This window comes from Danio aesculapii, chromosome 3 (genome assembly GCF_903798145.1).
Source record: "Danio aesculapii chromosome 3, fDanAes4.1, whole genome shotgun sequence".
In the NCBI taxonomy this organism is placed as follows: Eukaryota; Metazoa; Chordata; class Actinopteri; order Cypriniformes; family Danionidae; genus Danio; species Danio aesculapii.
In genome coordinates, this window is record NC_079437.1 from 52,236,691 (window position 1) to 52,250,787 (window position 14,097).

At 39.1% G+C, this 14,097-nt stretch overlaps 1 protein-coding gene across 2 annotated transcripts in view; it reads right to left on the reverse strand.

The window, feature by feature from the left end:
• Positions 1-1,032: 1,032 nt before the first annotated feature.
• Positions 1,033-14,097, reverse strand: part of mrtfbb (myocardin related transcription factor Bb) — a 92,002-nt gene continuing 78,937 nt past the window's right edge. For both annotated transcript variants that reach the window (XM_056454224.1, XM_056454225.1), the window contains 4 exons: positions 11,025-11,156; positions 9,965-10,099; positions 7,277-7,337; positions 1,033-7,195 (listed from right to left, as the gene is read on the reverse strand). In XM_056454224.1, the coding sequence (XP_056310199.1) occupies positions 6,741-7,195; positions 7,277-7,337; positions 9,965-10,099; positions 11,025-11,156 (783 nt within the window). In that variant the 3' untranslated portion in view covers positions 1,033-6,740. The remainder of the gene's footprint in view (positions 7,196-7,276; positions 7,338-9,964; positions 10,100-11,024; positions 11,157-14,097) is intronic.

Consider the following 14,097-nt stretch of genomic DNA (forward strand, 5'->3'; position numbering starts at 1 on the left):
CTTACACTGTTTGTTGGTGCTCTAGATTTGCCGGTTTCAAACCGAAGAATTAATATTTTTGGCGCAAACATGCTTTCACAATGGTTTAAACCATTATAGGGGTGGTCAAATGTATATTGAAGTTATATATTATTTCAATTCTTAATATTATTTAAGATACAGATCAGAGCAAACTATTTCTTAACTATTACAGGGCAGACCCCCCTTCCCCCCACGTATCTTGTTTTGATGTCCTTCAGCAGTGATCAAGCTTTTATTAGGGAGGCCAGACCACCCCAAACCCCCCTGTAATTAGCACCCTGGTGCTAGTTAATGCTATTTGTATTAAGAATCACACGTAACATATTTGTGTTCTTGTTTATTGTGTAGTTGTGTAGCTGGCTGCTGTCTAATCCCGTTCTGCGTGGATTCCCTCAAAGACGTGATTCACAAGTGCCCAAAATGCCGCAGTCACATCACCACTTGCAAAAAGTTCTGAGGGCTGGAACTCTGATCAAGCTGCAATGAAAAGAAAGCTCAGCAGAAGAATCTTCACTTTTATAATCATTACGCAACCCGAGGCACCTGGAAATGTTTCGGAAATGTCATCCTGACCTTTTTTATACAGGGAAGATCCCAATGGAATTCCCTGCATGCCTGTTTTTAAAGGTACAGTTGTGATATTTCATTGCTCAATGTTTACCGAAAGGAAATAGTCAACTACTGAATCTTCAAGGTACCTTTTGTCTACTGGTTTAAACTTTAAGAACATTCAACACTTAATTACGACTTGGATATTTGCTGAAGTACTAAACGCATTCATCATGATGTAGTAGAGGAATATAACAAACTGAATCAAGACATCATGTGACTAAAGGCTTGATTCTGTCTGGAAATAATGGAGTTTGAGTTCTTCAGCCGATTAAAAGGAATTCAGTCTTGTTTTGCAGGCCTTTCCGCTGAGAAAAATATTATTTCTGGTGAAATGTCAAGTCTATTTATTGTGTTTTTAGCTTTCTTTGGATTCTGTTCTGCAAGTATGGAGGGCAAGTATTTGATGGTTTCAAATGCAGAAATATTTTAATGATAAAAGGCTGTATATACAATAAAGATATATATACACAAAGAGAAAGTATTTACAGTTGCACAAATAGCCTACATTTGCGTAAAAATATATACACTGTGCAAAATATGAGGCATACCATCTACATCACGCTGGTCAGTACATTTTCAACATTTTGTTTTCTTCACAGCAAAGCAATTACTCTGTTGAATAAGCTTGATAAAAGTACACCTCGCTACAGGTCTGATGATAGGATTTTGCTCCACCATGGGTCTTTTTTTTGTATAAAAAATATTTATAGAGAAATAAAATGTGATAAAAATATATGATTTTTTTGTGGTAAATTTAAAAAACTAAAAGCGCTGGGTCTCTGATAGAGACAGAACCGTGGTATCCCTTTACAAAATTACATTTCTAAACATAGAAATACATTCTTTCATTTTGACAACGTTTGGAGAAAGAACTGAATGTCAACGGGCTCAGTCTAAGATCAAGTAGGTGTACTATTTGGCGTTATTGGCATGTTTTCACAGAGCGTCTAGGGAGAAATGTGCTATAATATTTGCCAAAACAGATTATAGAGTGATAAATCAAAACACAGTGGTGATAAGAAAATCATTCAGATGTTTCATAATGCTCCAGCAGATGTCGCTACATTTTATAGAAAAATACTCTTAAAATTCTTGCGAATAACTGGAGAAGATGCGCTTTAGCTACAGTACATTCACAAAGGCTTGATGTCACCTGCATTTCAGTGGTTATAGAAACATTCCACCTTTTTTGGGGGGGGTAAGATTCTTTAGAATTCATTCAGTTGATTTCCAGGTCTGGTGGTAGCACTTTTAGCTTAGCTTAGCATAAATCATTGACTATTAGCATCTTGTTCAAAAGCTTGACTCTTTTCTAGCTATATTGTGTAAGACTGACAGAAAATTATGTTGCTATTTTCTAGGCTGATAAGGCTAGGATCTATTACAATAATCAAGCAAATTTGCTGCCCTACCATGACTACAGCAGGCGGAGTGATATTGCGCAGCACCAGAAAATAGTCCCCAACTAGGTACTAGTTCTTGGCTGCATCCTGAATCGCCTACTACTCAGTAGGTACTGCATTTGAATTTAAATGTTCTACTTGGTCGTTAGAAATGCATGTTCTGTACAGTATGAATGGAACTCGTGTGTACTACATCCACCATTTTGTCATGATCACATGACCTACCCGCGTCAGTTGCGTGAATTCTCTCGCAGGGCATCATATGCACACTTCAGAATCTCATCGGCAGTAGTAGGTCATCCGGGTACTTCTCGCATACTTTTTAAAAAAATTCTATGTATGTGGACACTACTCGGCTTGCATACTTTTTTAGCGTACTATAAAATATGGAAGTATGCGATTTCGGACGAAGCCCTTGATTATCTGTTTAAGTCTTGACGTATCGGTGACGTTTGGAATTCGGTTTCCGGGTTCAAGCCACTACTCATTTGAATTGAGAAGATATCCGTTTATTACCACTTTTTAGTCCTATCACACATTAAAGTGAATTTTATATAAAATCACGGTGTACTAGATAGTCTCTGGACACCAATATTTTAACATTATAAATATATATTTACATCTTAATTTTGATGATCACTTTCTGGCGGTCGGATATTCGGCATATATATATATATATATATATATATATAGCAATTGTGATTTTTGAAAGCATTACATCGCTTTGTAAACGTTTATTATTACCATTTGTCGAATCTCCCCACACAGTTTGAAAGAGTGGTTGGACCCGGAAGCCGCTTTACGTGATGTCACACCTAACAAGCAGATTATGCTGGACTGAGAATATCATTACATTTGAAATCGCATACTTCCATACTATATAGTACATTAATAACAGTATACAGTATGCAAGCTGAGTAGTATGTCCAAAAGTCCAATGTTTGATAAACAATATGCAAGAAGTACCGAGATGACCTACTACTACCACCAGCAAGATGGATGGTACGCTATCCCATCATGCCATGTGAGAGAATCTATGAATGGGAGTGAATTGACACAACTGATGCGGGTAGGTCACATGATCATGCCAAATAGTGGATGGAGTACGTCCGAGTTTCACTCATACAACTCACATTCATACTATATAGAACACACTTTTCTAATGGTCGTGTAGTAAATTCTAATTCAAATGTAGTATATACTTAGTAGGCAATTTTGGATGTAGCCTATAATTCCTAGCCATAATGATGAAAATAGCAACTTTTCATTTTCCGTGTACATGATGTAATTACAGAAGAGTCAAGCTTTAATAAAACTAAGGTTCTGAGCAAGATGCTAATGGTCTAATCCAAATCAATGACTTATGCTAAGCTTAAGGTGTTCCTGGCTGACCCAGAGATCGGCTGAATGGATTCAAAAATGGTAAAACTCAATTGTTTATCTCTAGGAGACTTATAAAATGAGCCTGTTTCCAAAAAAAAGTGGAGTGTTCCTTTAAGCAGAAAGAAGCTCTGTGAAATACAGTGAAGTTTGGCCTCAGCAGTACATCTACATCCAAAAACAATGACGTACAGTATAGCAGAGTCTCCAATCCGAATACAGCCTTATCTGAATATGGGAATTTCACTGGTCCTGTTCAATGTTGTTTCCCTGGTCAAGACACACAACTGTGCCAGTTCAGCTGGTTTGGTCTGGTCTGTAAGAGAGAAATGCTGTTCATCCTATCTCTGCTCTTTTGTGAGGGATGATAATGGCCACTGGTTAGGTTTGTTTGTGGGTTTTCCCCCTCCCTCTCTTTGGCCTCATGCTGGGTTTGGTAAACAAACTGGCTCTGTTCTTCCTCAGCTTGTGCGCTGTATAAATTTGAATGTTTTATGTTATTTTAGCTGCCACATTATTGAGTACCCTAATGTGATGGCTAACAGCTCATGGACAATGGCAGTTAATGGCGAATGTTAATGAGCCATATTTGTAACGATTATCACGGCACAACGTTTCTGTCACAAATGTTTGACATTTGCAAACTCTACAGAATTAAAGGGATAGTTCCGCCCAAAATTAAAGTAATAGTCATCACATTGTTATAAACTTGTATGAGTTTCTTTCTTTAATAGAACACAAGAGAAGTTATTTCATTTCTTAATACCGTTGTGGCTGGATCCGCTGTGTAAAACATATGCTGGATAAGTTGGCGGTTCATTCCACTGTGGAGACCCCTAATGAATAAACAGACTAAGCCGAAGGAAAATGTAATGAAGTTATTTCGAAGAATGTTAGATTTTAAAACTTTTAAGCTCCAAAATGAACATGATCCTTTGTATGATGTACAACGTGAAGTTTAAGCCCTTATTTTGTTTAATCGGAAGATTCAGTAAGATTAGACCTTTAATGTCATGATGGAAGACATTTTCTTGATTTGTGATGTATATCTGAGTTATCAAAATAGGGATTTATAAAATAAAACCCACAGACGTGTGAATCATTCACAATAGGACTTATTTTCATGCCAACTTTAAAGTTATTAATAAGCTATTCGTATGCGAACACTGATTAGTGTTGCACTATACACCGATACTAAAATAGTATCACGATACCCTGGCTCTTAAAACGATTTGATTCCGCATTTTTTAGTACCGCTACTTTTGAATGACAGCTGTAGTTTCGAGTGCTCGTCAATAGGGGCAGTGTGGAGGCTGCGTGCTTCTTCTACCGCAAACTGAGTGTGTGTGCTGTTGAACTGAGGGTTGTCCTCTCACACACTCAAATAAAATATATGCTAAATATATTGGGAAAATGGAGGACATATGCCTGAATTATTATTTTTTAACATGACAAAAATGTAAGTAGCGGTCTGTAAACATCATCTAAAGCTATGGGATGCTGTAATAATACCTTGTCAGAGGAACAATGTAAATGTAGATCTTTTCAACAAATTTTTATTAGCAGATGACATTATGGACAGCTAAAAATGCATGTCACGTCAATTACCCCCCACCGTGAACAGAACCAAGCAACATCTCCAGGTTTTTTGAGAACCAGACCAAAAAAGTTATGTGCACTTCTGTCTATAGTGTTTTATTTTTAATTTTTAAAGCTGCAACTATTTTATTGATTTTAAATGTTTTACTTTTTAAAAATGGTTCTACTCTGTTTAACTTGACAGCAAACACTGTTTATTAATGAATAATATTTTGAAAGAAAAAAGATGGTGTAATATCAATTTAGAATTGGTATCGTGATACTTAATTTAGGTATGGTATCGAAGTCAAAATTTTGGTATCGTGTAACACTAACATTGATCATTTTTAATTACAGTCTGTCAGTTAAAGTAAACCGGAAGGTGCTGTGGCTTATTTCAGTATATTGAAGTACTTCCATCTGAATATTGAGTAGGGTTGGAACTTCCTTTTTATGAATTGTTTCCTTGTAATAAGCTAGTTGGTGCATGATTAAGGATATTTTGGCTGAAGCCGTCAAACTGACGTCAACAGAGAAGCTCTAATCAAATTCTGACCATTTGCGTCTGCATTTGGAGTTGTAAAGATTACCAAAATCTAGAATCCATTTTTCCATGGATTAACTTTCACGGATTAATTGTTCACCTAAAAATAACAATGTCTCCTAGCAAAATAAACATTGTAAATTTGGACTTTTAAGACTTACAAGCTACTGTTATGTATTTTTTTGGAGCTTTAAAGTTTTAAGCTTCATTCACAGTACGAGCGACTCGCAGCAGCAAAGCGACAAGAGACTGTTCATTTAAATGGAGAGTGAGAGACTTCCGGCGACAACATCTTACGTGAGCGACAGTGACCTTTGGCGACCAGGTGGGCGTGTCAACCATCGAAGTTGAGAATCCTTCAACTTTATGCAAATGAAGAGCGACTTTCTTGAGCGACAGCCAGGGGTGTAGTGGACATTTTAAAAGTGGGGGGGGGACAGCTGTATGAAATCCAAAGGTTTACATTCTTAATCACCTGTTTCTAAATGGTCAGTCTCTAAAAGTGCGGGGGACGTATCCCCCCCCCCCCCGTCCCCCCCGGTTGCTACGCCCCTGGTGACAGCCAATAGGTGCACCAGTAGAGCTCACATGATCCTCTCTCAGCTTGCTCAGTGGCCGGTTGTATTCTCTCTGCTGTAGACCTGAGTTTGCAGCAGGTCGCCACAGCTAAATTCGCTCATATTGTGAATGAGGCTTTAAGAGACTTCAGCTGACAAATGACTGAAACAGCTTTAAAATGTGTTCTGTTTTCCACAAAAGAAAGATAAAGTTTAGAATAATTTTAGGATGAACTATCCCTTTAAAATAAATGACTACAGTTCATGGACAAAGTGAATAGCAAAGGCACAACGACTGCACTTATAATCCTAACTTTCCCCAAAATGAGTGACATGAAACTAATATACATATCCTGTCAGTAAAAAAAGACACTCATCATAATCTAAAACAAAACATTTTAGATACCAAAGGCCAACAGTTTCAAAAACTGCTTCAAAATATCTAAAAAGCAGGTCTCTGCCTAAATATATAGGTGATACAAAGTGTCTCTACATTCTTTTTCTGCCTTGAAAGAAGTGTTTGTAACAATAACGGCACACAAACCTGCGCAAATGAGAAAAGTGGATGCTAAACTATCAGTGGTCGCATTGGCTTTCGCACAGAACCCAACGACTGAGCTCTAAAACAGTCCATCCATTGTGAGCTCATTCCCAGTGTAACGGCAGATCAGTGGAATCCAAGAAATCTGATGAAAAGACTGCGTTTGGAGAGGAGATACCAGCAGGACCGGGGATCGTGAGGTCCAACCACTCCATGTTATCGAGACCGGGTACTTGAAGGGCGGTGGGCGGCGCATCTGTGAAAGTCAGATCTGAGGTGTCCATTGGGGAGTGTGGTCGCTCCAAAAGCTGGTTTTTAAGCTCCTCCATCAGTCTCAGGGTCCGCGGTTCTGCGTCCTCCAGAAGCGCCTCCAGCTGGTTATCGGACGCCAAGGCCACCAGGCTGAGTGGAGGCACATGGGTTTGGTTGGGCGGACGGGCCACATGTACCTGTGGAGGAGGACGTGATAGCACCGTGTTGATGGGCAGGGTGGTGATGTTGGCCGTCACTGGGTGAAGTTTGTCCAGAGATGGGTCCTGTCTGGATAGAGGTGGAATTTCTGGGGGACCAAAGAAAATGGTTTAGCCATACATGCTTATTACAGGTGAAATGTGAGGTTTGTTCTTTTGAAAGTTCTCACCTCCACTCTCGATTAAGACGTCAAACAAATCGTCCATGTGCTGACTGGTAGCAGTGGGAACCTTTATGGAAAAATACAAGATAAGACAATGATAAGGTCTTCAAAAGACATTATGAAGTATGCAACATACTTTGAGATAGCCTTCAGTTTGAATCAGAACAAGGACCTTTTATTGATCAGAACCTTTAAGAGAGACAGTGTTGATCCTGGACAAATGTAAAACTGCCAGTGTTAGCAAGTGGAACATAAGCTTTAGCTAAGTGCTCAGTATGGAGATCAATATTGTATTACCTACACTTTTCTAAAATTAACTGCTTGGTCCTATTTCAGTTATCCAAACAGGAGTAAAAGAGCAGGGGGTGCTCTGAGTGGTTGCTAGGGTGTTCTGGTGGTTATTAGGTTAGCCTAATTTATTTGTTTGATCAATCCGAATAATTAGTAAAGATTTCTAGCATGTTAGAGCTAGGGTTGGTCGATGTCGACCAATTTGGCATCGTACGATGTCTAATGTGAAACATTGCAATGGAATCGCCGTCGTAGTTGGCGGTGAATTAATAACTTTAGAGTAATTAATTAATTCATAACGAATTAATTATTTGTAGCCTACCGTTTCAACTACCTGACCCGCAAGGTCTTTGTTTTACCCATAAACAAATCATAAATAAATAAAGATAAGTTACACACAAACGACCACCTGTCAATCACTTTTTTTGTGGGACTCTCACATGTATAGGCAGAGTGATCGGTGTCATTATAATGGCGTCGACAAACTTGGTTGGTAAAAAATGTGCACAACCAACAGGAACCAACCAACAGTATCTGAGGTTTTCGCTAAAATTACTGAGTACAAGCATGAAGCGAAAGGTTGAAGCAGTGTACTGGCGCTGTGTCACATTACCTGATAGATTGATAAAAGACCGAAGAGTCATTAGATAGAGACAAGATTAATTAAATATCATGTTTAACAACTATAGTGAGACGTGATCCAGCGGTACATCCTTGATAAACTGTCTGATGTGCGCTGGGGTAGCTGGAGCAGACATGCACATACGCTGCAGCATGACAGAGTGTGTGTGTTTGTGTGTGATCACGTGATATGCATTTTCATCAGTTTTTCAGAAATGCTAGATGAAACGCCAGCATGGATGTGGATTGTTTTCATTCTAAAATGCCATTTTAAAACTAAGATGTATTAGTATAAGCGGGGCCTAAGTGTGTACTTTTTAAGAGCGGGTTGCTGCTGTGACGGGGCGGGGTTCAGGATTGCGATGCCAGGTCAGCATCGTGATGTCTATCGGCCATCGGCGATGGATGATGGCATCGTCTATCGACCCAACCCTAGTTAGAGCACTTAGCTAATCATTATTAGCATGCAGCTAGTCACTGCTAGCATACTGGAAGTAAGTCTTCTAAAATAATCCGTCTTTACAATGTCAATAAATCATACAAGTCCCCCAAAAAGGCTGGTCGTCCATGAAAGTCAAAAGTACTAGAGTATAGGATAATGTGGAGGATCTTCATGAGCAATCTGAAGTAAATTAGCTAATCGTTATTAGCATTAAGGTGACATGCAGCTTGTCACTGCTAGCATACTGGAAGTCCCATTTGCTGTCATTAATCTGCTAATTCCTTATTTATCTGACAAAAAACTGATATAGGGCGCACTCACACTATGCAATCTGAACCGTGCCCAGGCCCGTTTCGTTTGAGAAGTGTGAGTGCTCTGAATCGGGCTCAGGCGCGGTTCACTTGGGCTTTGGTGTGGTACGCTTGTAGTGTGAGTGCAAAGCGCGCCTGAGCCCGAAATCATTCTTACTGTTCAATGAGCGCAAACTGTCGTAGATTATTAAAGACACAAACCCTTTCACTGCATGACAGCTGTACCTTTAGCAAACCTCCTACTTCCTGCAGCACGAGGACTTGGCGTATCTGTTGGGCGAAATATTTGACTGCGTCCCAAAAGCATCCCAATCGATAACTAAAGAAATCTCCACTGTGCTGAGCGAAAGCGCTTACTGAACAGGGCATCATCGATGACGTAAGCGTGCCCAGACCTGAATGTAATGTGAGTGCGGGCTGTCGGGTGAGACGGCAGGTTTGGACAAGCGTGCTTTGGCCCGGTTTAAGGCAACTGTACATAGTGTGAGTTCTCCCATAATCTGGCTAAATAAAAATTTACTTGCAGCCAAACTGCAATTTTCACTGACAGCAGGATATTGAGCTGTTCTAAAGTGACTGAAAGACTCTGACAGGATGCTTTCCAGATAAATGTTAGCAAGCAATAGAAATTTGTCATTAAAATCGGTGATTTCTAAAATAATGCATCTTTACAATGTCAATAAATCATTCAAGTCCCCCAAAAAGGCTGGTCGTCCATTAAAATCAAAACCACGAGATGACAGGAGAATCTCAGTGGACAATCTGAGGTAACCTTTCGGATGTTTCTTTGTGCTACAATCATTGCTGTTCTCAAAAACTGATCATTGTATTTTCCACAAAATTTTTTTGTCAAAGTTGATTATTTTGTAAACATTCTACTAGCATGGCATGGACGCAACAAAAATTCCTTTAACCTTTAAATGACGCAGATTCCATTATGCCAGTGTTCATCAATTGTTCTTTAATATTGATCTCCATTAGTAGATCTAGTTAAAACGGAAGTGTATTTTAAGCATAGTTTTTAATTACCTGCATTGGGGCTTGCAGGCCTCTGGTTTGTTTGACGGCCTCCTCGTAGCGGGGTGGGTCTTTGCTTTTCGGACTGTGGTGATTGGGGAATGACGTTGGCTGATGGATGTAGTTGAGCTGACAGGGTGAGGGAGGCTGAACAAAACATAAAACATTTAATAACTACAGTACACTGACCAACAAAGAGCACGCATACAGATAGATTCTGTCAATGTCCTATTTTTTCCCTCAGGAAAATCAATATCAATTCTATGGAAAACAAAAATAAGTGTTCAAAGTGATGGTAACCAATTGCTACGAAGCTAAAAACGTTCTTCGTGCTCTCCTGATTGCAGAGTGCATTAGGGTACAATGCAATGTGAAGTTTGTGCCTGTCACTTTTTATCCAGCTGTCCAATCACAGAAAAAAGGGCGGGGCAAATAAAACTCTGACTCACTATCACATCTTACTTAAAAAATTACTGAGCAAGAGTCCATGTTTGTACAAGTTAGGGATGAGGAATTTTTTCAGTTTATTTATTGCGATAACAGTATTAATGACAATAATTCATAAGGATCCACTGAGAGACTTGTTCAAAAAATGTTATGAGCACATGCGTAATATAATGTTTCATTCATACTATACTCTAGAGGGCGAAACGGAGTACAAACTCCACATCTGCACCTGTGGTATATTTACAATGCAATGCTAATCGGTCTAGCTTTTTTCAATGTATATAATACTATAAGATTGCATGTTTCTTCCCGATTCTGTGATATGAAACCATGTCTGCTCACAAAAATAGTGATTTCAAACACTTGACCGATGAAGTAATAGGGTTAGGGTTAGCAAGACTATTAAGGTTAGCAAAATTGTATCGCACACATGCTCATAGAGTCAGCATTGGGTCATTCGTTTATAACACTATAGTTGTTGTGTTGCCATAGCAACTATACTCTTACCACAAATTAATTCAAACATTTTGCTACAGTATGATTACTATAGCATTTACTATAAATTACTTCAGTATTTTTTTCAGATGGGAATAAATGATTGCTATAATATAAGAGCCTGTCTTACATTGTTAATCTGTCCGTTTGGGGTTGTGTGTCTTGGGGAGACTCTGGGCGAGTTGTTGATGAAGCACTGGGGCTGGTTCTGGCTCTGCCTGTACTCAAACCCAGAAGGTGAACCTCCACACAAAGGTAAACCCTGTAAAAACATCAGACGGGAGGTTAATATCAGGCCCAGAGCAGCAGTGTAAGAAAATATGTGTTTATCAGTGTGTAAACAAAGACCTCTTGATCACAGACCAAGTCTCTGTCTTATTGATTAGTGCTCTTTTTGATTTCTCTTTTGGATCTTTTCTCCAGTCACCTATTTCGTCAGGTCTGCGTTTGATGTTGTTGAGAGGGTAATGAATCAACTCAACTGCTATCGCCAGGGCAACATCAGAGATAACTACAGGACACATCGCAGGCCTCAGAAATGGTTTTCGTTTTACCTACACGCCAAATCAGACAGAAATGCACCTGGGCCTTGTCATCACAAAAGTGAACTTATTTATGAAGTGTGGGAACACTGAGAGCAAGAGGAATATTAAAGGTTAATATTTACAAGCACCCTAAAGTATGTATTTATAAAAATTTGATCATATACTATAGTTTTATTAGAGCTGCGTGATTATTTGAAATGAAATAGAGATCGCATTTCAGCAAAATCTGCAATTCTCATGTACATTTTTTCAGGGAAACACAGCTCTGTAATCACTTTTGCTCAAAGGCCAGAGGGCAGAAGATTTAACTGCTTTTATTGATTCAGTATTTCTAATAAACACACAACTACTGGATCATCTCATAGAATGATATATTTCAAACCCTCGACTGAAGTGTGGAGTGAATACATGGTATTAAATGTGGTATTTTCACATGCTTTCATTTCAGCAGCAAAACAAAGCCATAGTTCACTGAGATGCAATGTAAACATCTGTAAGACAACTCTCATCTATTTCAGCCTTGTGTCGAATAAGTCTTACTCAATCTTTTGTGTAGCTTGTCAATGAACTATGACTCTGTGTAGTAAACTCTGCTCAATCTGAAAGCCGTTCCTGGAGATTTACATCTGGTTACAGAACCGGCTTTACTGACAAAATGTGCATTAATATTATCTTCGAATATTCGGCCAGCTCTAACTTTTATTCTAATATCTTTTAAATAATGCATAATACATAGCTAAATTTTTTTACGTTTTAAAATTATCACTGAAATGAACACTTGAACAATAAATGAACACTTATTTTACACAGTATTTACTTAAAAAGCAAACTGTGCTGTATTCAAAATCACCCCTATATCCTTGAAAGAGTGAATGAAACGAGTTGATAAATTCCTCAGACTTCTTGATCAGGCCCTATGGGAGTTATTTAAAATTGTCTATTAGTAATGAAAAAAAGTATTTAGATATGCCATGTACCATTAACATTTAAAAAATTTGTTATGAATCTTACATCAGTAGGATTCCACTTTGGTTGCCTCTTGTGGTCAGATGCGGAAATTCATTTGGCATGCAAACTCTCGCAGTGTATTATTGTATTCTCAAGCCACTGAGTGTACATAGCTTACACACTTATTTTGCGGTGCATTGTGCATTGGGATTGACTGCACTTCAGAACGTCCACTATGTTGGACACCACTACAAATGCCTGCTCCCTCAAATAGTGCATTAGGTTTGAGTGTTCCTACAAAGCGACATCCAGGAGACCTTTTTTCAAAACTGGATCAAAACTCTGCAAGACTGCAGGACCAAACTTGACCACCCCTGGACTATGCTAGTTGCTAAAATATGCTCTAGCCGGCAGCTAGCTCTTTGCAACTCTCACATGGACGCCCACTAAAGCTAAGCAGGGCTCCGCCCGGTCAGTACCTGGATGGAAGACCACATGGGAAAGTTAGGTTGCTGCCAGAAGTGCTGTTAGTGAGGCCAACAGGGGACACTCAACCTTCGGTCTTTGAGGGTCTTAACGCCCCAGTATATTGATGGGGACTCTATACTGCTCAGTGAGTGTCGTCTTTCGGATTAGACGTTAAACCAAGGTTCTGACTCTCCTGAGTCATTAAAAATCCCAGGATGTCCTACAAAAAAAGAGTAGGGGTTTAACCTTGGACAAATTTGCCAACTGGCCTCTGTCCATCATGGCCTCCTAGTTGCCTTCATCAGTCTGTCTCCTCTCCACTAATCAGCTGGTGTGCGGTCTGGCACAATATGGCTGGTGGTGGATGAGGAGACCCCCCCCCCCCCCCCCCCCCCTTGTGCAAAGCGCTTTGGATGTCAAGAAAAGCGCTATATAAATGTAAGGAATTAATAAAATATTTGAGAGCTGGATAGCACATAGATCATAGCTCAGGTGCTTTGAATGGTTCCACACTCTCCCAAATCTAAACTGCCTATCTCTAAATGGATATGAATAACGAGCCTTCTTCTTCACTATCTACAAGATTGTTTTTTCACCCATTCATCATTCACTAGATGAAAACAAAGTCCCTTTAAGGCAAGTCATTTCACTCGGCGGTCATCTTTGAAACATCTCTTGGGCAGTATGCTCGGGCATTTGGTCTGAATGGGGAAACACCAAATTCTCCAAAACTGTTTCCCAGGCTTACAATTACATTACATATTTAGACTCCCCAATAAAATTAAACAACAACCGACTCATAAGTTTTGTTACTAAACATTGAAATCGAACAAACTCAGCATATTGTCAGGTTGCCCAAGCTAATGCGTATGATCTCTCAAAATGAACAAGATCACAACACCAACCTCATTTATGGCCGTTCTACACCATATAAGCCTCTGGATAATGATCGTCTGATCGAGCTGCTCTTCTGAAGTAATTCACAACTTGTTCTTAATGGTGAATCCTCCCCAGAAATGAAAGTGACTACTCATTTACAACAGTAGTTGCTGTCATGTGATGTGTGTTTAACAGGATGGACTGTACCTCGCATTTGTTTCATACAGATTACAATATCAAAAAAACTTTTGTTTTCAAGTGCACTTGGTTCTTTTAAAAGTACAAATATATTTCTTATGTCTGTGAAGCAAAAATACAAAGACATTTCATTGTGTTTGTCGACCACAAAAACTGTTGTAAAAA